Raw genomic sequence first — 26,273 nt, forward strand, 5'->3', positions numbered from 1 at the left:
TGCAGTGTGCGTGATTTGGGTTTTTCTTCATCCTTTCAAAGGAATTTTCATCCGCAGTGCTATGCTTAAAATAGCCACCTCACCTGGAAAAATATTCTAGTAAAATTATTCCATTTATGGTTGGCAGATGCCATCAAATGCAATCCTATCTGATTATCATTAATCAGATGACTGTGGATTGCAAAATTATTCGTGCTTAAACCCTGCCGCAGTTAAAGGGATGTAAACGCTGGAGCATATTGTTAAATTAATTTATTTCAATGGGGTTTTCTCTGCCTTCCCCATTTGCTGGACGGCTGAAGCCCCATCTTTAATAGGATGTACTTCGCAATAAACCCAGCTGACTTTTTCTGGCTAGCGCCAGGAATTCTGCAAAAAAAAACGGAATTATTTTTCAGTGCTTTTGTTCAACCCGGCGGCAGAGCAGCTTATTACTTCGGCACGTTCCCTCCCTAACTAAACAGACCTCTTCTAGTTTAGAATTCTGTCCCTAACCCACTAAGCGCTTTCCCCTCTTCTATTTTTCTCTCCCCCCACCAAAAATAAAAAATAAAAATCCCCCACCTTCACTCTCTTTAAACTCCCCGCGAAAACAATGAGACCAATACCTCGACCATAAAGAGATTTACGTACCAGTGAGCAACACTTCTAACCAACAACGCTTCTAACCAAACAGTGCTTATGATGGGGATATTAATTTCAAGGAAATGCAAATAGGAAAAGAGAAACAAAAGGCAAATACTGTTCGGCCACCTTTATGTGCGCGCGCTAACCCTAGAACCCAGTGAAAAAAGAAACGCAGAACCAAAGGACCCACGGAGCTCCTGCAGCAATGAGGATGAGCGTGGAAGTCCTGTGAACTTACGCTGCCTTCACGGGGAGGATCTGTATGATTTCAGGCCCCCAGGACTGGGGCGAAGGGGGGTTGCGCGCGTGTGGGTCTCGTTTTGGCACTCAGAGTCACTGTCCCATTTCAGCAGCGGGGGGGGGGGAGGGGGAATTACAAGAGGGAGAGGGAGAGAAATCCAACATGATGATGATGATGATGATGATGAAGAAGAAGGGGATGTGGAGGACGAGGGCGCTGCTGCTGCTGCTGCTGCTGCTTCTTCTTCTCCTGCCTGCCTGCCTGCCGTCTCTCTTCCACCCCTCGCTCAGATGTCTATCCGGGAGTGCAAGGCGCTGTGCTTGCTCTCGTGGTCCCAGTAGGAGCAGTGCATCATGGCCAGCTCGGGCGGCTGGCGCCCGGCGCACGCGAACTGCAAGCCCGCCGGCCCGTTGGGCGAGCCCTGCGGGGAGCCGCTCCCTGCCGCCGCCGCAGCCGCCGCCGCCGCCGCCGCCGCCACGGCCGCCGCTCCGAGCTGCTGGGCCGCCGCGGCCGCGTGGTGGTGGTGGTGCTGGTGGTGCTGGTGGTGGTGGTGCGGGTGGTGGTGGTGCGCGTGGTGCGCGTGGTGCGCGTGGTGCGCGTGGTGGCCCGCCATGCCGTTGTACGAGTTCACCATGGCCGGCAGGCGGGAGTAAGGCCCGTACGCTGAGGCGGCGCCGCCTCCAGGCCCCGACGCCAGGCCTACTCCCTTGACGCCGCCGCCGCCGCCTCCCGCCACCGAGCCGCCGCCGCCTCCGCTCCCGGCCGAGCTGCCGGCTCCCTCCGACATGGTGCAGGCGGCGTAGGCTCCCGCCTGAGGCGGCTGAGGCGGCGGCGGCGGCGCGGGCTGCGCCAGGGACCAGGAGGCGGCGGCGGCCGCGGCGTTGAGGAAAGGCGCCTGCAGGTACTTGGCGGGCGGCGCCGTGAGGTAACCGTAGCCGGCCGCCTCGGCCGCGGCGCCGAAGAGGCTCTTGCCCGGCTGGAAGTGGCCGGCGGGCGGGCGGAAGGGCCTCTTCATGCGGCGGCGGCGGCGGTAGTTGCCCTTCTCGAACATGTCCTCGCAGGCCGGGTCGAGCGTCCAGTAGTTGCCTTTGCGCTCCCCGCCGCCCTCTCGCGGCACCTTGATGAAGCACTCGTTGAGGCTCAGGTTGTGGCGGATGCTGTTCTGCCAGCCCTTCTTGTTCTTCTCGTAGAAGGGGAACTTGCCGATGATGTACTGGTAGATGCCCGACAGCGTCAGCCGCTTCTCGGCGCTCTCGCGGATGGCCATGGCGATCAGCGCCACGTACGAGTAAGGGGGCTTCTGAGACGGGTCGCCCTTCTCCGCAGGCGCCGAGGCGGACGCCGATCCCGCCGGGGAAGCCTTGGCGGGCGCAGCCGCCGGGCTCAGCTCGCTCTTGGCAGCCGCCGACTCGCCGCCCAGGCAGGGCTCCTTGATGGCCTGGTGCTGCTGCTGCTGCTGCTGCTGCTGCTGCTGCTGCAGGAGAGACACGGCGTCCTCGGGCCCCGCGGGCTCTGGGTAGCCGGTGGCCATCATGGCACCACCTGCGGCTGCTGCGATGGCTGCGCCCCTCGGAGGCGCCTTCTTCTTCTTCTTCTTCAGGGGGTCTCTTGCGGATCCCGAAGGAGGCTCCCCTCGATCTCTCAGAGCGATCTGCTGGGAGCGCCTGTCCCGCCTGCCTGCTTTAAGTCCTGCCTGAGTCTGGTGGGCTTTTGGGTTCTCTCTGTCCCCCACCCACTTCTCCTCCTCCTCCTCCTCCTCTTCGCTTCTGTCTCCCTTGCAAGAGGCAGCCTCTGATCAGCGGGCTCAGATATCCACTCAACTTCTGGACGAGCTCTCCTCTGATTTGTATGGGCTCCGGCGAGTTCCGCTTTCGTCAGGATCCCTTTTCTCCCATCGCACCCCCCCCGTCTCTCTCTCTCTCTCTCTCTCTCTCTCTCTCTCTCTCTCTCTCTGTGCCACCCCCTCCCCCGCCCGTCCCACAAGCCTGGGAGCCAGCTGGGCACGGGCGAGTTCATGGCGAAGTCAAACCGCGCAAGTCCACCCCAGCGAGGAATCCGGAGGCTGGAGCCCCCTGGGGGTCCCAGAGCAGAGGGAAGGGCGGGGGTGGGAAGAGGCGAGGGCAAGAATCCACGGCAGGAGAAAAAGAAAGAAGCTGCGTCTCTGCGACTCCTGCACGAGGCAGCTTAGGAGCAAAACAAGTGAGGAGAAGGGGGGCGGGTTGGTGTTGGGGAAAACATTTCTCTTCTTTCCACGCTGCAAAGAGATTGCAAATTTGCAAGGGCAATCTGTCGACTGGGGAGGTAGGGGCTCCTCAGTGAGCCGGGATGGCTGGCTGGCTGGGGGCCGCTGACGGAAGCCACCATCTCAGGGATGTCCAGCGAGGTTGCTCTGGAAAACTTAGGCTGGGAACGCGAGGCAGTTTTGAAGGATCTCGGCTTGGAAAGGTGACAACGTCTTGCTGCAACGCCTGTTTTCCAAAGAAGTGTTGCTGTTATTGTCACCTTGTTTGAGAGTACAAAGTTGCACGCCCTGCTCATATATTTTAAGGAAGCTAATACATAGAAGGGGTGTCAAAATCCTCTCCCTCTCTTTCTGCCTATCTATCTTGTCCATCTAGAGACAGAACGAGCCGCGTGATTTCTACTTAGAATCGAGTTCGGGCGCCCTTCCCACTTGACACATCAAAATATAAATATCCCACGCATATTGGGGCTCTGTCCTTGCAACCTTTTAGTTCACCTTAGGCGTGCACAAAAGCAAACAAGCCCTCTAACAGCTCGCTTCGCTGCCGGCTCCGGACAAGATGTTTTTCAAAAACATGTCATTCAGGTATCACTTGTTTGTTTCTAGATTTCAGAGACATCCTCCAGGTCTGGGGGGGGGGGGGGAAGGCAGCGAGACAAATAAATAAATCAGCGAATGAATGAGGAGGGTGAGGAGCTGGGGGAAAGGAAGAACTCGAGGAGGCTGCTGTTTCCCCGGGTTAATTGGTGCCTAGGAAAGGGCCTCCTCCTCGAGCTTTCCCTCAGGTGCTCCAGTGCCTTCGGGCAAATCCCACGCACAGGCCGGCCTTGAAGCCTCGATCTCTGCGAGGCCTTGGACCGAAGCCTAGCAACCGAGTTAGCTACCGGGCCTTCGATTTTCTGATGTTTCTCCAATAGAGATGGTTCACTTCCACGTTCCCGTGACCTGTAAACAACTGCTCATCTCGTTCTCAACAGCCACGGGCCTGTGAGGATCCTTTTACTGTCCTCCTTTGCCATTCATTTCGTATGGCCACTTGGGACCATCAGGTCTTGCATTTCCGCTTCCAATGTACATCATTTCATTCATTCTGGGCATGACAGTCCTCGCCGCCCTCACTTCCAGAAGAGAAAGGGGCTCTGTCAACGCAGTTCTTGCGCACTCCGTAATTTTCTCTCCTGGAAAGGGCCCTTGTGACTCTGTTCAGCCATTCAGCTGCGGGGCTTTGTAGAGATTTTAACCCTGGGTGGGTAGGCCCTTGAATCAGGGTAACTTGCCCGCCATGGTTTATGTAGCCTGTTCGGAAATTATGCACGCTTGATTCTGGGGAGTGGAGAATAGAGCTAAATACAACGCTGGTTCTGCCTCCGTATGTAATATTTGTAAAAGAAGAAGAAAAACCCATTGGTGTCAATGGGTCTCAACAGGCACCTAACTGATCTATTGTGTGTGTGTGTGTGTGTGTAATTTATGATTATTTTATTGCTTTCACACAACTGGATTTCTTTGTAACTGTACCTAATGCTTTTTTTTAAAAAAAAAATTGGAATGTTTGACAATTAGTTTCTAATAAACGCACATGGCAATAGTTCCGTTCCCTTTGTCGGAATCAATAAAATCAGGTTTATTTGATATCTTCCTGATTTAAAATGTTAAAGACTGAGGTGACCAAATTGTGGCAGGTCACTAACAGTCCCAAACGCATTTACCTCCAAATTTCATCATTTTCACTAAAACTTTCTTTCCAAGTTAAGTGTGACTGTTTCTCGCAGCTTAAAAAGTCACATGTTCAAATATATATTGGACGCGTAAAAAAACCAAAAACAAGTCTCTATTGTTCAGCCATCGAAAAAGAAAAAAAGAAGCTTGCTTAGAAGGAAGCCCAAATGTATTTAATGGGATTTACTTCCAATTAAGTAGGCTTAGGACTGAAACATTGAAACAGGAGTCTCCTAAGAGCATATTGTCTGTACAATGTATCTCCCAACAGCAACAGGGGAAAGTGTTGCTCTCTTTTCCGTTAAGACCTGTATCTTTGTATACTTACATACGCTGATAACACTATTACAGCCTAGAAGTAAAATAAAGCCAAAAGTTTCATTGAACAGAATGAGACTGTGGTTAAAGATCAGGAAGCCCCTGAGTCAATGTTTCAACTAAGACGAGGTACATAAAGGGACAGAAGTATTTTTTTAAAAAAGCGCACTATTTTTGGGTTGCAACCGAGGTGCTAAGGATCTGTCTTTGTGTGCTTCTAATGGAGTGCATATTTCTATTGGAGTCATCTCTGTTGGAATCCCTTCTGTTGCTTTTCTGGAGCTTGGGTGTTTAAAGTGAGCTCTCCGATTTAGGATCAGCCTCTTCCTGAAATCTTAAGCCCAGAGAAGCTGGCGGGGAAACCTCTTTCCCACGTAGGACGCCAAGCACGCACCCAAAGGCTCTGTGGATCCAAATAAGCTGCGAGGCTCTGCCGTCCTGGGCGCATTTACTGGGAAGTATGGACCGCCGAACTCAAGCGGGTCTGATTCCCGAGGGCCAGCTGGGCTGCCCCGGAGCAAACCGGCCCGAGGGTTTTGCAGCAGCCTGGCTTCCCTTTTGCTAAGCAAGGGGGCAGTCCCTGCCTCTGGATCCGACCGGGCCAGCTCCTGGCCCCCCGACGGAAACCGAGCGCTCGGCCGCCTGCTGGGATTCAGAGCCGCGGCTGCTCTTTCTTTCGGAGGCCGGTGGCGTGAGCTAGTGAGGGCCAGTTCCTTCCCCCTGACCACCCAGGCTGGCCGGGGCTGCTTCCCCCACCCCGCCCCGCTCGCAGGCATTTCCTTCCGCAGGTGTAGCGGCAGCATTGTGCTGTGTGTCATCACCTCCGCCAGACTGCAGAGCCCTCCCTTCCCAAGCCTGGAAAGGCGGCGGCGGCGGCGGCGGCGGCGGCGGCAACAGAGGCAAGCGCGCTCGGCCAAAGGGTGGCTTTCTGGGGAGTCTCTCTTTCTCTCTCCTCACACGCTCCAGTGGGATCTGACAGGAAATCAGAAACTCAGGAGAAGGACAGAAATGGCGAAGAAGGTGGGTGTCTCTGCCCAGCGCGCAGGGCTGACACGGAATGCCTGGCGGGGGTCACTGTTTCGTTCAAGGAAAATCTCTCCTTGCTCCCTCTCCTTTTCCTGCACACTGGCAGCCAGCCCCTGCTTGGCAAGCCTTCCTGAGGATATTGATATTATTATTATTTTAAAAAATAATGGTAGGATCCATGCAGCTTAGCTTTTGCAGAAGCAATCTAGTTGTTTATAGAATAGGTTGGATCCGAAGGAAGTGACAGCGCATGTCTACTCAGCAGCAAGCCCCACTGAAGCCAATTAGACTTACTCCCAGGTCAGGGCGCAGCAAGGTCTGCAGCTGAACTCGAGACTGACAAGGCTTTCTCCGCAGGTTTCTTGGAGAACTAAGCGCCGCTTCCAGTACAATCTACTGAGCATGCCTACTGAAGAGTAAGCCACACTGAGGTCAATAGGACTTACTCCCAGGTAAGTTTATCTAGGTTGGTACCTAATTTGCTCTGGCTCCATCCAGCCTGTAAATATTAAGCGTCCAGGGATCGAGATGTTATTTCCCTGGCATTGACTTCGAGGTCACTCTTATCAGGGCTAAGGGATAACTGTATACATCAGCAGGTTTAGCATCTTCCGCATAAATAAATTTCTTGAAGAGTTGATTTGTGAAACCTTTCTCTTTGAATAGGAGGGCTCACCCCGCAAAAAAGGAAAAGGGGTGCAATCAGTTTTTTCTTATAGATGCCCTTAGATTCTTAGGGATGCCACTCTTCCATCCCTTTCTTTCTCCCCAAACTCAGGGCTAAAACCAGTGGCGTAGCGTGGGTTGCCAGCACCCGGGGCAAGTAATCTGCGCCCCCTAACCCTGAGTGAGCCAGGTAGGGGCAGAGAGCTGCGAGTGCGAGCGCGCCCCCCCCCCCCAGATGTTGCGCCCGGTGCGGCCCCCCTGCACCCCCCACGCTACGCCACTGGCTAAAACGTCATTCAAATTAGAAAGGTTGTGGAATGCACAGAGGCGAAGATATATCTGCGTTCAGCCAAAGTGGATTCAGGTTCACAAGGTCCAGTTCTAAAATTCATAAGCAATCGGGAGTGGAGCTAAATTCCTGCAGAAAAGGCTGCGCACGCTGTTTACAACGCAGTTTAACAGCGAGTTAAGTCCCAATGACAGCAAGTTCCATTGAAGAGGGTCCAACTGAGCAAACACGGTCAGGATCGCATTGCCAGGCACAAGTTTGTATCTGGATCTTAACCTGCAACTACTGAAACCCACACGGAGGGTTTAGTCTTGGCATCTCCAAGACAGATTACGACCTGCTTTCTATCCAAATTAAACCGACGCACCGGGATCCGATATATAACTGGATCTAGATCCAATCAGTTGAAATTCAACATATTCAGGGTTACGTAGAGCGACAGGCTTAGCGGGGTTTGAAATGTAAAGTTGGGGATAAATCACAATCACATGGATATCAAAAGGACACGCCCAATAAGACTTCAGCACCTGAAATACTCCAGCTGCCGATACTACGGTTTATTGGCAATCGGGATAATATCAAGAAGGGATAAATCTAGGGCACAGATTATAGGTTTTCCAGGGGATCATATCTTTCTTTTGACTAAACGATAGGGTTCCTATTCCCAGAAAAATAGGTTCTGCAGCAATAAACCGGGCTTTACTTCTAAGTAAACCGTTTAGGATTCGGGTTTAACTTGGAAGTAAGGCCCATACGGCGTTTTCTTCAAAGTCACAGTTTAGGATCTAGGTCGCAGTCTCCATCTGCGCTGAAAGGAATAGCCAGTCTTCCACGGGTGAATCCTTTTCTGCGCTTAAGAGGGAAGGGCAGATGAACGAAAATCATGCTGAGTTGCTCTGTTAGCTATAGAAAGCTGGAAAACCATCTTGCCTAGATGCTCCTGGGCAATTCAGGAAGTAGCCAAGGGGGAAAATCACATTCATTTCATTTTAATGACCCCGGCTCAGGAAATATTAATTGCTTTCAATCACACAGATTGACTCAGGGTGATGAGTAAAATGGTTGGCTTGGATCAGGGTATTCACAGAAACAATATTTTGAAAGGGAAGAAAACCACGGAATACAAAGCATAATAATGATAATGGTGATTATGATGTTTTCATTGGGTTTTTTAAACCCAAATATCACAACAGTTCTTTTCTTTTTCTTTTTTTTAAAAAATGGTGCTCATTTATTGCCTTGCTTCTGTTGACTAGAAATTCAACAATTTCTAGGCCCCACCGAGTGCAGTGGGTTTTACCTCGGAGAAAATACGCGATGGTTCCCTCTGTTTAAGTAGCATTGGTCTCAGAAAGAGTTAAGCGCACAATTAATTCTTCAATTGACAGCAATGGAAAAACGACTAACTTCGGCTGGATCTTACGCCAGGGTTGCAAGGTGGTGCGCGCGTTTTAAATAAGATACTGAGGATATAATTTTTTGTTCTTGTTCTTGCAGACAAGACTCAAGAAATGCAAGGCAAAGTGAAGCGGCTACAATACCAAAAGCGTGAAGGATCCTGAAAACCTATTAAGATCAATTCCTTATTGAACGGAGGCTATTGCCCTTAAAAAAAAATAAAAAAAAAATAAACACGTTTCCAGGGGTGGCTTCGAGGATAACCAGCGAATTTGGACCATTCAGATTAAATTTCTCACACATTGAGGGCTACGGCACAATGGAAGTTCTTTAACATATCTCATTTCTTTCATCTCATGTTTTTGTTAAAAGATGGCATGGCGGGTTAAGTGACAGAAAACACGGACATAGTAGAAATTACCGAAAAGAACAAGCCCGCTTTGAACATCCTCAAAATTCCTCGACAGGTAAAGAAATGAAATCTTATGATGGTAATGAATTCACCTTGTGGGGAAATCAATGATTTTTATAAACTAATTTTAAACAATTTTAATTTATGAAGGCTAAGACACTGAGAGTATAACAAACAGATCGTCGACAACCCTGTAACGTAATCTATATCTGAATTCAGAGGGTACAACGACAGCAACTAGCTTCGCCGTTGGATCAAATAATATTTCAACCTGAGCCAAGAAGTCCCATCTTTTCCGCACTTGAACGTTTGAGTTTGTGGCTAAAGTTAGCCAGTTTTTCCCGGGGTTACCAACTCTTGCCTGGTAAGGCGAAATATACGAGAACGAAATTCAGCAGGGAAATATTCCTTTACATTTAAATTCTTTGCTTTATTTTTTCTTAAAAGATAATTTTGTCTTATTTTTGTCTTTTAAAAATACATGCCAATCAGAGTTGACCGGTGTCTTTGTTTTATATCATCATTATCAACTGAACAGTTTCGATTCTAGGTTGAAAGAAACATATATATCTTTCTTTTTTTAACCTTTTAACGCTGGTGGATGTTGTAGCTATGCCCCCCTCTCGCCCTAAACAGACGATCAGCTAGAGAAGCCGGTTCCTCTCTCTCTATTCCACGTAAAGGTTATTCTGACTCTAACGGAATAAATATGAAGGGAAGTACAGAGGTCGCCTCCCCGAAACCTACAGAGCTCTCTTCACAATGGCCCGCTTCCCCCAAGCCTCTTTTGTTTAATTTTCGGAAGCTCCTACCGAAGCCATTTGTCTCTCCTCAAGCGGCCCGACTCGAAGAAAAACAGAATACTTCAATTTCAACTTTTGCCAGGCACACACAAGCGTGTAAACATACTTCCCTCTCTCTTTTTTTTCTTTTGGAGAGAGACTGTGAAAGGGCGGCTACAAATTACACAACACAAGATCCTCTCGGAAAATTTCAAAAGAGGTGGGTGGGAAGAAGAAGAAGCTGACTGGGTAACTGGATCTCTTCCCCTTCCCCCACCCCCGCTCCACCCTTCACCAAGGGAAACGTGTTTGCGGATCCCTCGATCACCTACTTCTCGCTTGCCACTTTCCGGCCTGGTTTCATGCAACTTGTCAATTTCACACCAATTCCGAGGGAGGAGAGGAACCCTGCCCTTCTGAAGCCCTCGTTCCCTACCTCAATCTGTTAAGAATGAACCGAGCCTTGCACAGATTGACCCCCAGCAAGATGAAACGGCGGAGAATGTGATCTCCTTCGTTCCCAAGAAGAAAAGCCGTGGGGTTGCTGTTTGGAGGTACCTACCTCCTCCCCTCCCCTATTTCCTATTTTCAGCAGGCTTGCGGCATCAACAGTTTCGAGAATTGATTTATCTTGAAACAGTCTTTACAGAAGTCGGTCTCTCCCACCCGCCCTTTATAAACTCGCCATGCTTTATTTAAAGATCCTGGATTATTTGTTCCAATAACAACTGGGGAAAGAAACAGGCATACACATAAACATGGCATTTTAGGCACTGTTCTTTCCTCTAAAAGTAATGAGACCAAATGAAATAAAGTGTGGGAAATGGAAGGGAAAGCTTTTCTTGAAGGAGGGATTTTGCATCAGGTTCAGATTGGTTTTTCACAAGATTAATAATAATAATAATAATAATAATAATAATAAGTTTATTATTTATACCCACACTTTTAGGGTTCTCCTAAAGAGACTAAGCTTGATTATAACCCACATATATGCACACACATTTATGTATGCATTACATGCAAAACAATACATTGTACATGTTTGCCCATGTGTGTGTGGGGGAAAACAGGCAGTACATGCATATAGAAGTATAGCCGGAGCATTGCAAAGACAGATCCATAAATAGGAACACCAAAAAGGAATATGCGGCCACACTGAAAATGGTATTTTGAGTGTTCAAATTGAGTTACTGACATGCAAATTATGCTCAGGCCTCAGATGAGTAATTTAATTGAGGATTTTCAATGTGTGCATTTATTTAATCAACCAGGCATCTAATCAGCCAAAATCAACAATCACTTGAGACGCTTGCATGTTATGTGCATCTAGGTGTCATTATTACCTACCTAAACAGGCCTCCCAAACATATAATGATACAACCTTATTTATGCAAATTGCCTGATGGAATGGCTTTCTTTTTGTTCTTTCGTTAGTAAACAAAAATGATAGAAATGGAAAAGCTGTTTATTTGAAAATCCTTTTCAGAATATAGTATTTGTTTGATTAACTGCAGTTCTGTAGTACACTTATGATACTGTGTGAGTTTCTTCATATGTGTCTACACACATACCATAAAATCACACAGCAGAAAGAAGTCCAGTCACCCAGTCTACAGAACAGGACTATGCAATCCTGACTACAGAACAGGACTATGCAATCCTATGCAGTCTATGCAATCCAAACTTACAACATGCCATGAACAAAGAACAGGGGCATCTCAGAAAGATGCTCCCAGACCATGCACCCCAAATTACTGAGAGCTGCTTCCCATACCAAACAAGAACAAAACAGTGCAGTCCTATGTATGTCTACTCAGAAGGAACCTCACTGAGTTCAATGGGACTTAGTGCCTGGTAAATGGATATATGATTGCTGCCTATGGATTTCAGAATATCCTGTAGTAATCTATAACTCTCTTGAAGTCCTTGAATCATTTTTGAACTCACCCAAACAAACATTACTCTTTAGTTGTGTCATTCATAAATTGTTGCATTACATGAGGGGAACTAGTCAGCTGAGCATTAAAAAAACCCCAAGCAAACTTTAATATACTTGGGTGGGGTTTTTTTGGTTGCAAAATCAGAGATTGATAACCTGTGGCTCCAAATGTTGTTGGACTACAGCTCCCATCATCCCTAACCATTGTCTAGGCTGGCTGCGGCTGATGAGAGTTGGAGCCCAACATTTGGATAGCCACACTTAGTCAGGCCTGGTCAAAATGTTCAACCCCCCAGAATCCAAATCAAACTTTGTTCTACTTCACTGTTGAATCCATATATTTGCATTCAGGTTGATTAGCTCTTGGGGGAGCAAGTCCTGTTAATTCATAGGCAGCAGCAGAAATCAATGGTATTTCCCCCCACATACTGTATTACTGTAGTCACACTGTACATTTAAAGCACACATAAAGCACATGGCTTTGGGGACTGCAGCATCCTCAGCAGATTACAATTTCCCAGGATTCTTTGGGAGAAGCCATGTGCTTTACATGTAGGGTGTGATGGTTGTATAGGGTAGAAATGCACATGCCAACACTAATCAGATTCAGTTGGAGCCCAGATTATTGTCACTGGTTCAGGGCAAAAATGCTTAGGGATGGGATGCCTTTGCTATCAACTTCATAATGGAATTAAACAGGCTCCAGGAGTCTAAGCGCTTGGCTTAATTGCATTGCAGATCACACTGTTGGAATGCTGGGGTATTTAAAAACACCTAATGCATGTTTTCCAGTGAGTATAAGCTGTATGCTTCCCCATGCACACCCAGATGAAATAAGAACTGTTCAGTTCTCGGAGTTTTGCATTGGAGAATATCCTAGTATATCTGATCTATTGAAGTCCATGAGTATTTTGCTATTGAAGTCAAAGAGCTGTGCATTGTGCACTAAGGCTCATGCTTTTAACAAATTCCCCACAGTCTTTTTGCAAAGGTTGTTGTTTCCCACTGTTAATCCCCGATAAAGTTTTCCTGCTCTATAAATATAATTTGTGAAAGTGACATGAAAGTCATTGAGTCTCATTTCTTGTCTATGAAACCTTCTTTAAGACTCAAGACTATCCTGTTTTTGTTATAACAAACTAACATGTCTATCTACCCCTGTGGAAATCCTCTAACATTTCTCAAGAATGATTAACCCTGAAATCCTATATACATTCAGAAGTAACCCGAGTGAGTTTAATGGGACTTATTTATAGAAAAGTATGGCTGGACTGGCAGTCTAACAGAGAAGGGCATGTATTATCTACATTCATCCGGATGTTAGTATGGCATAAGCAGGTGAATGGCCGAGGAATCCCATAGCAGAGAACAAAAGATAGATTATTCAAGAAAACAAGAACTTGTTACATGCTACAGGAAAGGTAGCAGCACAGTCTCTACACTATAATTTTCTGCAGAATAGTTATTCCTTTTTGCCAGAAAACTGTGCAGAGATCAGGGAGCTGTAGAACAGAACCCTGAGAATGTCACTAAACTAAATTTGTTGGATGCCCCAGAAACAAAAACACAACCCAGGAGGGAGGGGATCCATCTTAAACCTTGGGCTGTATCCAACTAAGTTTCACCTAGAGTAGATCCACTGAAATTAATGAAGCTAAGTTAGTCATGGCCATTAAATTCAATGGTTCTACACTGAGTATGACTAGCATTGATAGAAAGCCAAGAAATTAAAGTGTCAAAAGGACTACAGTTTTCTGAAGGCAAAATGTTATTTGATATTAATATTAACCCTTGCCTTGCTGTAAAAGGCAGCTCAACTCCAATGGTGTCCATCCATCCCATATTCCTCAGGGCAGGGGCAAATCCAATCCCCAACCAATAGCATCTTCCGCCACACAGTATCCTCCCCTGCATGAATGTCTTTCACTGCAGACAAGAACAAATGAGTAACGTGTGTGAAGATGAAAATTCTAAACTCTAACCTATTTTCAAGAGTCTCAAAATACAAAAAAGTACTCCTGCATTCATTCAAAAATAGAGATACTCTGAAGGAGCATGCTGATTGAACTCACAAGGCGGCAGCCGGGCGGGGGGTGGCGGGGAGAGCTTTATTCTCAAAACCTTACTGAATTTACACAATTGGTCATGTGATAAAATGTAAACAGTGTTGTTGTTCTTTCTTGGTGTATGCAGTGTTAGATTGGCCATCCAGTTGGCTGTTACAGGCTTACTGGCTGCTGTGATTATCCTGTGTTGCTGCTGTCCTGCAGCCACTGGCCTACAGCAAGGCTGCTGAACATAGCAAATGAAAACAAACAGGCCAGCCTCCCCATTTGAAACAAAAGAGAACTGATGTCCCTTTAGGAAGCTGTAAACATAGACAGCTTGGCTCAGCTTCAAAGACAAGAAACAGGAATTAATGCTCAGCCATGGCCATTTTCTAGAGCAGAAAATGAAATTTTGCATAAATGAAAGTTCGGCAACATTTTAAGAATTCAGATAAATGTCATTGCCTGTGTCAGCATTTTGCTTGTCAGTGATACTGAGGCAAACTTAGTGACATTTTTGACAAACAGGAATTCTTTCCTCTTTGAAAGAGAACCCCTAGCCATCACTGAAACAGTAAACACATTTTACAGAATATCTGTCTCTGGCAATGTGTAAATAAGGTAACAATGATTTCATAGGGCCCAGCGATCTACCTTAAAACAGTAAAGGTACCCCTGCCCGTACGGGCCAGTCGTGTCCGACTCTAGGGTTGCGTGCTCATCTCGCTCTAGAGGCCGTGAGCCGGTGCCGTCCGAAGACACTGTTACCTTACGAGAGATGGCGCCCCCGGGTTTCTCCGTCCTCCACCAGTCGTGGACTGTGGGCCGGGGGGGGGAGGGGTGGCATTATTAATCCGGGAAGATTGTTCTTTCAGGGCTCTACCATCGCCATCGATCCCTGGCATTGAATGTGTTGGCCTAGTGTGGGGCTCCGAGGTGAACTTGGCTGTCTGGCTGGTGTACCGGCCACCTAGCGCACCAGCAGCCACCCTGTTAGGCCTGCTGGAGGCAGTGGCTGGCTGGGCCTTGGAGTTCCCTAACCTATTAGTATTGGGGGACTTCAACATCCATGCTGATGCCACTCCCTCCTCACAGGCTCTGGACTTGGTGTCTTCCATGGCGATACTAGGGCTCTCCCAGTTTGTTTCGGGCCCCACACATCAAGCAGGCCACACGCTGGATTTGATCTTTGGCATCGGTATAGATGTGATCATGTCTCCTTCGATGAAGGTGCCATGGTCTGATCACTACGCTCTGAAAGCCAGGATTGATTTTCCACCCCCACCCTGCTTAGGTGGCGAGCCAATTTGGGCTCGCCCACAGAGGCTGATAGACCCTGATAGATTCCGTCAGGCCTTGCGGGACCTTGCTCCCCCTGGTGACTCATTGACTGAGCTTGTTGAGGGCTGGAATATCCAGCTCCTAGCAGCCATCAATGAGATCGCACCTAGGCACCCTCTGCGACCCCGCAGAAACCGGGCTCCCTGGTTTACCGAGGAGCTTCGGAAAATGAAGCGGGACCTCAGACGGCTAGAGCGAGTATGGCGGGGTGCCCGTGACAGAGCCTCAAGAACATCTTATAGGGTTTTTATGAAAACCTACGAGATGGCAGTGAAGGCCGCTAAGAAGTCCTACTTCTCGGCCTCCATTGCCTCCGCTAGCTCTCGCCCGGCGCAATTATTTAGTATAATTAGGTCTTTAATGTCCCTTGAAGGACAGCTAAATTTAAATAACAATTTGACACACAGCTGTGAGGCAATTGCGAGCTTTTTTGCGGAGAAGGTCCTGTTGCTCCGCCATGACCTCCCTGCCAATTTGGATACAATAAAGGAACTGGAGGTCCCTCGACTGTCCTCGGGTCCAGTATTGGACCACTTTGACCGGATATCTCCAGCCGATGCGGACAGACTCCTCCGAGCTGGAAAGCCCACCACCTGTCCTCTTGACCCGTGCCCGTCTTGGCTGATTAGAGCATGTCCAGACGAGGTGCGGGCCCCCCTGGGTGATATCATCAATTTGTCCCTTGGCACCGGGATATTCCCAGGGGAACTGAAGGAGGCAGTGGTGCGCCCGCTCTTAAAGAAAACATCATTAGATCCCTTAGATCTATCCAATTACCGCCCGGTTTCAAATCTTCCATTCCTGGGTAAGGTGATTGAGAGAGCGGTTGCTGAACAGCTTGGTAGGTTTCTGGATGAAACATCAGCTCTCGATCCATTCCAGTCCAGCTTCCGTGCTGGACATGGGACCGAGACAGCTCTGGTCGCCCTAACAGATGATCTCCGCAGGCAGCTGGATCGAGGCGGGTCGGGGCTGCTGATTCTTCTAGACCTGTCAGCAGCCTTCGACATGGTCGATCACGAACTCCTGGACCACCGCCTTGCCGACATGGGGATCCAGGGCACAGTCCTTCAGTGGCTGCGCTCGTTTCTCTCTGGTCGGGGACAGAGGGTGGCGCTTGGGGGGGAATTGTCATCACGCCACTCCTTGGTGTGTGGAGTGCCTCAGGGTGCGATTCTCTCCCCGATGCTTTTTAACAACTTTATGCGCCTCCTCGCCCAGCTTGTCCAGAGTTTTGGGCTGGGTTGCCATCAGTATGCCGATGACACCCAACTCTATCTGTTGATGGATGGCCATCCTGACTCGGCCCCAGACACACTGACCAGATGTCTGGAAGCTGTGGCTGGATGGTTACATGGGAGCCGGTTGAAGTTAAATCCTTCGAAGACAGAGGTTCTCTGGCTGGGACAGGGCGATATGGGATTGAGGGGGCAACTCCCATCTCTTGCGGGGGTGCAATTAGTGCCAGCATTGTCCGTTAAGAGTTTGGGTGTAACCTTCGATACCTCCCTCTCTATGGAGGTGCAGATTACAGCTATAACAAAGGCGGCATTTTTTCAACTCCGCCAAGCTAAGCAGTTGGCTCCTTATCTCTCTCGCCCTGACCTAGCCACTGTGATCCACGCGACGGTCACCTCCAGACTGGATTATTGTAAATCGCTCTACGTGGGGCTGCCCTTGAGACTGACTCAGAAACTCCAGCGGGTGCAGAATGCCGCGGCGAGACTCCTTATGGGGTCTTCGCTGCGAGATCATATTCATCCGGTACTATACCAGCTGCACTGGCTCCCGGTGGAGTACAGGATCAAGTTTAAGGTGCTGGTTTTAACCTTTAAGGCCCTATACGGCCTAGGACCCTCGTACCTACGGGACCGCCTCTCCTGATATGTCCCACAGAGAAATTTACGGTCTGCAAATAAAAACATCCTGAAGATCCCATGCCACAGAGAGGTTAGGCTGGCCTCAACTAGAGCCAGGGCTTTCTCGGCCGCGGCTCCAATCTGGTGGAACGCTCTGTCACAAGAGACTAGGGCCCTGCGGGACCTGACATCTTTCCGCAGGGCCTGCAAGACAGAGCTGTTCCACCAGGCCTTTGGTCAGGGCGCAGCCTGACCCCCTCCTCTGGCAATCTGCACAGAATTTTGCTTAATGGTTGCTGTCAGGGGTTCAGGGAGAGAGACGCAGATGAGGGAGGAGACAGAAAGTGAGGGGGAAGGATTCCAGACTGACGAGGAAGAGGATGACAATGACCCAAGATTGTCCATGAGTCCGTCCAGTGAATCGGAGGACTCCCAAAAGGGAGCCCCTCTGGTCAAGCCAAGGGGAGCTAGAGGGGGAAGCAGTCAGGAGCAGGGAAACGAAGGGGGAACCCCCAGTGGGAGTTGGAGAGCGAGACCGGCTGCTCCGCTGGAACGGAGTGAGGGGGGAGGAGTGACCAGTGTGTCAGAAGGAGCAGAACAGGAAGCAGAGAGGGGAAGGAGATCAGGGCAAAACGTCCTGCCGGAAGGGGAGGAAAGTAGTATCGAGGGCAGTGTAACTGTCGAAGGGAAGGTCAGGAGCAACGTACGCGCGCCAAGTTCAAAATGGGAGGCGCGCGGAAATGAAGGGAGTCCTGGGGAAGAGCCTGGTCCCAAAGCCCGAAGGAGGGGGGAGGAGGCGGCAGAGGATTCAGCCTCTGGAGAGTCCCGAAGGGAGAGAACACAGGGGGGCAGAAAGACCCTGCGGAAAAGGAAAGAGAGAAAGAGGTGGACCAGTACAAGCCTCTTAAACTGGTGTAGAGGCGGTACTGACTCAGAGGGGACTTCAGCGGTCTAAGCGTAACAGACGTAGGGTCACGGACCTCGGATGTAAAGCTACTAATGTTCTTCAATAAAAGCTTTTGTACATAAGCTGGAGTGGACTTTGGTCTCTTGTGAGCTGGGACCACGGGTGACTCTGACAGTTGCCATCAATTTGATTTTAATTAATTTTATAATGAATGTTTTTAGAATGTTGGATTATTTTGATTGTTGTTAGCCGCCCTGAGCCCAGCTTCGGCTGGGGAGGACGGGATATAAATAAAAATTTATTATTATTATTATTATTATTATTATTATTACTACTACTACTTCCGGGTCACGTGGCCAGCGTGATGAAGCTGCAGCTGGCGAGCCAGCACCGGCGCAGCACACGGAAACGCCGTTTACCTTCCCGCTATAAAGCGGTACCTATTTATCTACTTGCACTTAAGAGTGCTTTCGAACTGCTAGGTGGGCAGGAGCTGGGACCGAACGACGGGAGCTCACCCTGCTGCGGGGATTCGAACCGCTGACCATACGATCGGCAAGTCCTAGGCACTGAGGTTTTACCCACAGCGCCACTTGCATCCCTTACCTTAAAACAGAGAACATGCCTAACTAACTGCTGATCATCTAAACTGCTGATCATCATGCTGAGGAATCCCATGGCAGATAAACCATATAAATAACAGAATCATAGAATTGTAGAGTTGGAGGATCATCTCATGGAATGATATGCTTAGTGAAACATAGCTTACTCAGGAAAACAAACCAAGCTACATGTTACAGGAAAGTCTGAAAAAGCCTTAGGACATATCTATATCAGTTTCACCCAACTTGGTGCCCTCCATATATTTTGGACGACAATTCCCAACAGCCACAATGGTCAGGGAGGAAAGTAGTTTGGAATTCAAAGCATCCCGAGAAAGCTCTCCGGTTTGCGCCTTTGTCTAAATGGGTCCCGGCCCCACCTCCCCAGCCAGGGAGCCTCCAGGTGATGCGGGACTCAGTCCCCCGCCCCCGGAGGGGAGTTGGTGGCCACGTGGTCCACTGCAACTCCTCCCCACTGCTACGTGGAGCGGATCTGCTCAAGACCTAGCATTTTTAGGTGGAGCTGGGAAAGTTTCCCTGCCTGAAATTCTGGACAGCAGCTGCACCGATGGTCTGCTTTGGTATAAGGCAGATTCCTATGTTCCTATGATACCAAACAGGTCATTCTCTGCAACTGACCACACTACAATTCCCAGTGTTCTTTGCACAGGAAGAAAACCATGACAGTCTAAATCATTATATAGCAACACACCAGACTTTTTAAGGTTCTGCTCATAACTATCAATCTTAGAGTAGCATCTTAGCATTTCTAAGGAGGAAAAACAAAATAAAAAATTTCCTTCCAGTAGCACCTTAGAGACCAAATAAGTTTGTTATTGGTATGAGCTTTCGTGTGCATGCACACTTCTTCAGATAACTTGTAACTAGAACTAAGGAGGTAAATTATCTAATGTAATGAACTAAGCTTTGGCTAAATTTAGCTTTCAGATTATACATAGCAGATGATAGAAAAAATGATTTCTTTATCTTTTAAAAATTGCAGTGGTGTGGTCTATACTTAATCCATCTTTCTGGATGCATGCTTGCATATATTCAAGTGCACTGTCACACAAAGAGATTGAACTGGTAAAGGCTGAAAGCACAACTAGTCTTAAAACATATTTTGCAAGATTTTGAGTGCCATGCTGTGCAATGCTATGCATGTAAACCCCACTTGGTTCAATAGTGCTTACTCCCAGGAAAATATACAAAGGATTACAGCCACAAGGTCCCATCTGCCATAACTCTTCAAAAGTAAAATACATTGATGTCTGGTCTTCAGTATTTGTCTATCAAATGAGATATGACCCTGGAGTAGGTTATGTTAATTGGATTAACAAGTTGGTTTGCTTGGGGAAGGAATTATTTAAGGCTGAGGTTAGAAATAGTGTTGTGCTGAAATCGGTCTTCCAATTTCTCTGAAGTTTTCCTTCCATCCAAAAGAAGCTTCCATTTGCTTGCCTCATTCTCAGGGAACTTTAAACATTCTTTATTTGAGTTCACACTATCATTGCAAGGTGGGCGAAGGGATGTGTGTTTCTTTCCAGGAAACATTTACCCAGCACACTGCAGCCTTCCTGGCTTCCCACACTTACTTGTCAGAAACAGCCCCAATGATGTTACCTAATGATGCCTCACCCCTGGGTTTTAATTGAGGTGAAGGCGCCTGGGAAGGCTGCAGAGTGCATACCGCTGTTGGGATTATTTACAGAATGAAAGAAAAGGCACTCCCCTCCAAAGTAACAAAAGTGGGACAAAAATCCTACACCCCAACTATGAAAATTTCACTGAAATCTTCTCTCCCCATTCATTACTTCCAAATGCAATTTATTTTATCATTAAAAACATGGGAGAAAATTTTGGGCCAGGACCAATAAGAACTCACCTTTGCAACATTGTTTTGGAATGAAATTGTAAAGAAAGCAGCTTTTAAAACTCTCCAGTCCCTAAATGAATTTGCTTCATCCAAAATTATTTCAGTGAAATTACACTTATTTTTTGAAACTTATTTTTACGTTACAATGCTGAGGATAGTGTGGGATGTAAGGGGAAACTCAAATTCCACTTGGCTATTATAGAACCTTTCAAAGAGTTAGTGAATAGACTATGGTAATAAATGAGTATTTATTTTTAATTGTTCAGGGTAACATATATCTCCAAAAAGAAAATTGAACATAAAGTGGTCTAGTGGTCTGGTGAAGAATTAATGAAAGAAATGAAGAGAGACAAGTTATCTTAACATTTATCACTGGTAATGTCACTTCTGACTATTCTGCAATGTTGTGCTAGTTTGTCTACAAGTGCAACCTTCCAAACTCTATCATACCAGTTTTGCATAAGTTTTAAAGTCTGAATGCTATGTTTGCTCTGAACACTTGCTCTAAAAAGAACCTGTATAGTTCAAACGACCCACAGAAGTCAATAGGGCTTATTTCTCAGTAGGCCTGCATAGAATTGGGCCACATGTTTCTATTATACAGCACTGAAGGGATTTGTCAGGAGGACAATACCTTACTATGCAAATTGTAAGGCAGCAACCCTTGTTAAAAGTTAAAACCCATAAAATGCAACTAAAAGATATGCTTATTTCCTCTTTTCACCTACCAAAATATACCTCACTAGAATCTGAAAACGACAGGATTATGGTTTCTTCCAATGGAATAACCACAATTAGATTGTAAGGTCCTCGGGGCAGAGAGTCTGTTTTTAATTTGTACTTTAAAGCAGTATCTCCTCTAAGCAATCAAAACAGCCTAATGCATGCTGGCAACAAGCAGCCTACCAACCAAATTGTAAATACATGTTTCATACCTTTGAATCTTCGTGCTGTATTAGTCAAGCACACAGCAGATGTCAGTACACCACACATCTTAGGGAGGCTGCAATATAGATTATAAATAGAAAAGCACTAATAGCATGAGTTAGGTGCTGCTAAGTGCGGCGCAGTGACAGTAATGAGTACTCTCCCTCTCTCATCCATGTGTTTTTACCATATGGAATTTCACACCTCAGCTACTTTTGAAACTCTCCTTATGAAAATTTTGCCTTGCTAAAATGCAACACCTCCCCAGGCAAGGACGGGCATATCCTTTTAAGCAAATATATGCAGGAGGGAAAAGAGCCTCTTGGTCACATTTAGCTATTAATTAAAAGTGATTCTCCATGTAGCTTGACTGTTAAGTGCATGTGTTGTGTGTGTGTTTGCATATACTTGCATGCATGTGTGTGTCTGCTGTTTAATGTTCCTAGGTTGAAGACATCAACCCAAAGCAAACACTTTCCTGACTAGGATGCCATTGTTGAATCACAGCTGCAACATCAAATGTTAAGTAGTAGTAGTAGTAGTAGTAGTAATAATAATAATAATAATAATAATAATAATAATAATAATAATAATAATGGCTGTTAATCTTACAGAAGTCTGACCCTGAGGTACCATAAACACCCACTCACTCTCACATATGGCGCTGATAGGTCTTGTAGCCCCACCCCTCTTCCTTCCTTGGACACACCCATTTAGTGCTGCCCCTCCCATCTTTGACCACGCCTCCGTTTGTTATGATTCTGATGCTTATTCCTGCCCTTCCTTACACCATGTAAGTCAGGATGCATGACAATGAATCTATCAAGATCCCCAAAATAACTTTGTGGAGGAAGAAGACAAGAAGAAGAGTTTGGATTTGATATCCCGCCTTTCACTCCCCTTCAGGAGTCTCAAAGCGGCTAACATTCTCCTTTCCCTTCCTCCCACACAACAAACGCACTGTGAGGTGAGTGGGGCTGAGAGACTTCAAAGAAGTGTGACTGGCCCAAGGTCACCCAGCAGCTGCATGTGGAGGAGCGGAGACGCGAATCCGGTTCACCAGATTACGAGACAACCGCTCTTAACCACTACACCACACTGGCAGAGATTTGAACTCAGCTGCTCCCAGTCCAAGTCTAGCACCTGCTCCACTTCACAATCCCGTTAAAGAAACACTGAGCATTAAGTCGCCACCTGCTCAGCTTCTCTGCGCAGCATTTTGAGGACACAGTCCACATTTTCTTTTGAAACCTTTACAGTTGATTGCTGCTAAACAATGTCAATTTCCCCATTTCTAGAAACACAGGAAGATGCCTTACACTGAGTCAGACCACTGGCTCGTCTAGCTCATTATTGTCTACACTGACTCTCCAGAGTTTAGGACAGAGGACATTCCCAGCTCTACCTGAAGATGCTTGGAATTGAACATGGGACCTTCTGCATGGAAGGCAGATGCTTGCTGCATCCCATCCCATCCCCATGGTTTATGCCTTCCTCTCACTTTAACTGGCAACACTATAAGCCTCACTGAAAAGCATCCTCTCTTTTGTACATAGAACAAGAGAACTCCTCACAAAAACAAACAGCCTCTCCTCTTTTTTCACTCCGTGATCTGTGCTGATAATGTAGTGTGAAAGCCCAGGGAGTGTTTTCAGATAAAGGTCTGTATTCTCAGGAAGCATAGGACATGCACCTCATTCCGTGGGGTTTCCTTACTTTGTGCACCCAATTTCCCCATACGCCAGAGATCATTGTCTGGACACTTAAAGGACAAGAGTTACAAAGATCATCCAACATTCAGTTGCTTCTCAGGAAACTGCAGAGGGACTTAAAAAAAAAAGGCTGTTGTGAAGCTAAGCAGAATGTTTATCTTTCTTATCTGAAAAAGGAAACCTATGGGAAACTGTATGCCATATTCTCTCCTGGTCCCCTGTCATATAATTATAATGCATTACACAAAGCAGACAGCTTTTGGAAAGCAGTAGGTCTAAGGAAGGGACAATCCCTTATTAAATGTGGCTTTGGCTTCCTTTCCAAATGTTTCAGGGCTCAATTGAGTAGTCCTCAGTGTAAAACAATACATGAGCTAAGTGTTTGGATTAGGACAACACAATGTGCCCTAAGTGTCCCATGGTATTATGGGAACAATTGCTGCACACAGCAAAACTCGTTTTCCCCAAGTAAAAGTACGAAGGCCAGATTCCCCCCCCCCCCCGCCTTCAGACTTCAAAGAAAGAACACAGAGTAAGGCCTTTTACATGGCCAAATTGCTTAAGGGGGTGGGTGGGGAAGACTGATTGTAATTTTGCCATTACATATTTGATGTAACTTCAAGTTTTCCACCCCACTATTAATTTCTCTCTAGACCAAGTTAAATCAGAATCTCAGTGGATCCAAGTCATTATTTTGGAGAAGTTAAAACTACAACATGGCAGTATTATGGAGCACTATGCTTCTAACTGTGGGGGGAAAGTGATATTTATAGAACTCCTTAACAGCTGTGAATAAGTATCAGTTGGCAGAAGGTATACTGAAGAAATCTTGACCACGAAAGGCCAATTTCTGTCTATCTATCATCTATCTATCTATCTATCTATCTATCTATCTATCATCTTTACACAGAAACCCAGCTTTCAATAACAAATCCTACTGCAATGAAGGGAGTAACAAACCACATCCATAAAAACATAATCTTAAAATGAATAAAATAAAAGCTATGAACATTGAATGCTCTTCCGAACTACAAATATTATGGCAGCCTGATAATAAAACGACTAACAAAATAAAACATCACTGTGTGTGTCTACTAGCAATGTTCTCTCTTATAGTTCTCCCAGACAAAGGTTGCTGCTGTGTTTCTGTGGGCAGGGGAACCTCAAGCACATTTTTACTAGGAATTTGGTTCCATTAGTTTTAATGGGACTTGCTTCAAATATGTAGCCATTTCCAACCATTAAAGAAGAAGAGATATAGTAGCCATTGGAGACTTCAACTACCCCAGTATTTATTGGAACTCAAACCAATAATATAAGGTCCAACAAATTCCTGCATTGCCTCACTGATAATTTCATTTCCCAGAAGGAGGAAGAAGCAACAAGGAGATAATCTCACTTGAACCTGGTCCTCACTAACAAGGAGGAACTGATGAATGAAGTAGAAGTCCTGGGAAACTTGGAAGAAAATGATCATGTCCTCGTGGGTTTCATGTGACAGAGGCAAGGGAAAGGTGAGTGTAGTCAGACACGCAATCTGGACTTTAAGAAGGCTGATTTCAGAAAACTTAAAGAACTATTGGCAGAGATCCCATGGTCAGAAATACTCAAAGAGAAGCGAGTCCAAGATGGATGGGAACTTCTTAAAGGTGAAACACTGAAGGCACAAATCCAGACAATGCAAACAATAAAGAAAAGTGGGAGGCAAAAGTGTGGCTACAAAAGGAGTTTACAGATGAGCTGAAATTTTAAAAGGGCATGTATAAGAAATGGAAGAATGGAGAAATCATGGAAGAAGAGTATACACGAGTAGCCAGCAGTTGAAGGGAGAAGGTAAGGCACAGCAAGGCTCAGAATGAACTGAGGCTTGCAAGAGAGGTTAAAAAATAATAAAACAGTTTCTTTGGCAATGTCCAAAGCAAGAGGAAGAACAAGCAAGTAGTAGATTTTCTGTGTGGAGAAGATGGACAAATGCTGTTGGGTGACAGTGAGAAGTGAAACTGCTCAACACCTACTTTGCCTCTGTCTTCACCCAAAAGGAAAGCAGGGATGAACCAGGTGATAATAGAATAAATGATGCCAGGGGGGAGCTGCATCCCAAGATAGGAAAAGAGGCAGTAAGGGAACACCTAGCTGCTTTAAATGAATTCAGATCTCCAGGGCCTGATTAGCTGCAACCAAGGGAGCTTGTGGATGTAATCTGTCTATAATCTTGGAAATTCTGGGAGAACAGGGGAGGTCCCTGCAGACTGGAGGGAGGCAAATGTTGTCCCCGTCTTCAAAATGTTGATCTGTGTGCAGCATCTATTCTTGGGTTTTCTTCTTTTAATAGACTTGCAGCAGAGCTTCCTTTTAATTGAGTATCTTTATTATCTACAAATATTTACACTAGTCGAATAAAAATAAAATAACACTTTACATTGAATCTTGTCAATCACATGCCCTTCACAAAGTCTCCTGTTGCTGGGTAGATTTTTCTGTTGCCTAGCAACCTGTTCAAGACCAATTCTCAAGTTCTTTTTAGAATATTCCAACACAAAAGGGGGAGAAAAGAAGACCCTGGTAACTACCAACCCATCAGCTTGATGCCAACACTAGGAAAGGTCATAGAGCAGATAATTCAACAGTTGGTATGTGAACATTTAGTAAAGGACTCTGTAATGACTAAGACCCCGCATAGGTTTCTCAAAAACAAGTCATGCCAGACAAATCTCATGTCTTTTTTTGATGGAGTTACAAGCTTGACGGATCAGGGGAATACTGTGGACATAGTGTATCTTGATTTCAGTAAGGCTTTTCACAAAGTCCTCCATGATATTCTTGCAGAGTAGATATTCTCTTGCAGAGAAGCTGGTAACATGTGGGCTGGATGAGGCAACAGTTAGGCGGCTTTGTAGTTGGTTGACTGACGAAATCCAGAGTGCCCACTAATAATTTTTCATCATCCTGGAAAAAAGTGACAAGTGGGGTGCTGCAGGGTTCAGTCCTGGACCCATTGTTGTTCAATGTCTTTATAAATGATTTGGATGAAGGAACTGAGGGGATGTGCAGGTGATACCAAACTGGCAGAAGAAGAAGAAGAAGAGTTTGGATTTGATATCCCACTTTATCACTACCCGAAGGAGTCTCAAAGCGGCTAACCTTCTCCTTTCCCTTCCTCCCCCACAACAAACACTCTGTGAGGTGAGTGGGGTTGAGAGACTTCAGAGAAGTGTGACTAGCCCAAGGTCAACCAGCAGCTGCATGTGGAGGAGTGGAGACGCGAACCCGGTTCACCAGATTACGAGTCTATCGCTCTTAACCACTACACCACATTGGCTCTGGGAGGGATAGCTAACG

General features: G+C 46.7%; 1 protein-coding gene and 1 long non-coding RNA gene across 2 annotated transcripts; one reads left to right on the forward strand and one right to left on the reverse strand.

Moving 5' to 3' along the window:
- Positions 1 to 1,130: 1,130 nt before the first annotated feature.
- Positions 1,131 to 2,784, reverse strand: FOXL2 (forkhead box L2). Its single transcript, XM_081861741.1, has one exon. The coding sequence runs from the start codon at positions 2,400 to 2,402 to the stop codon at positions 1,155 to 1,157; it is 1,248 nt and encodes a 415-aa protein (XP_081717867.1). The 5' UTR covers positions 2,403 to 2,784; the 3' UTR covers positions 1,131 to 1,154.
- A 22-nt stretch (positions 2,785 to 2,806) lies between these two features.
- LOC309341883 lies at positions 2,807 to 11,351 on the forward strand. Its single transcript, XR_014156608.1, has 3 exons — positions 2,807 to 3,067; positions 6,534 to 6,628; positions 8,629 to 11,351. It is a non-coding gene; the product is annotated as an uncharacterized lncRNA (long non-coding RNA).
- The last annotated feature ends 14,922 nt before the right edge of the window (positions 11,352 to 26,273 follow it).

The sequence above is a fragment of the Podarcis erhardii genome, assembly GCF_964252035.2.
Source record: "Podarcis erhardii genome assembly, chromosome: 5".
Lineage (NCBI taxonomy): Eukaryota > Metazoa > Chordata > Lepidosauria > Squamata > Lacertidae > Podarcis > Podarcis erhardii.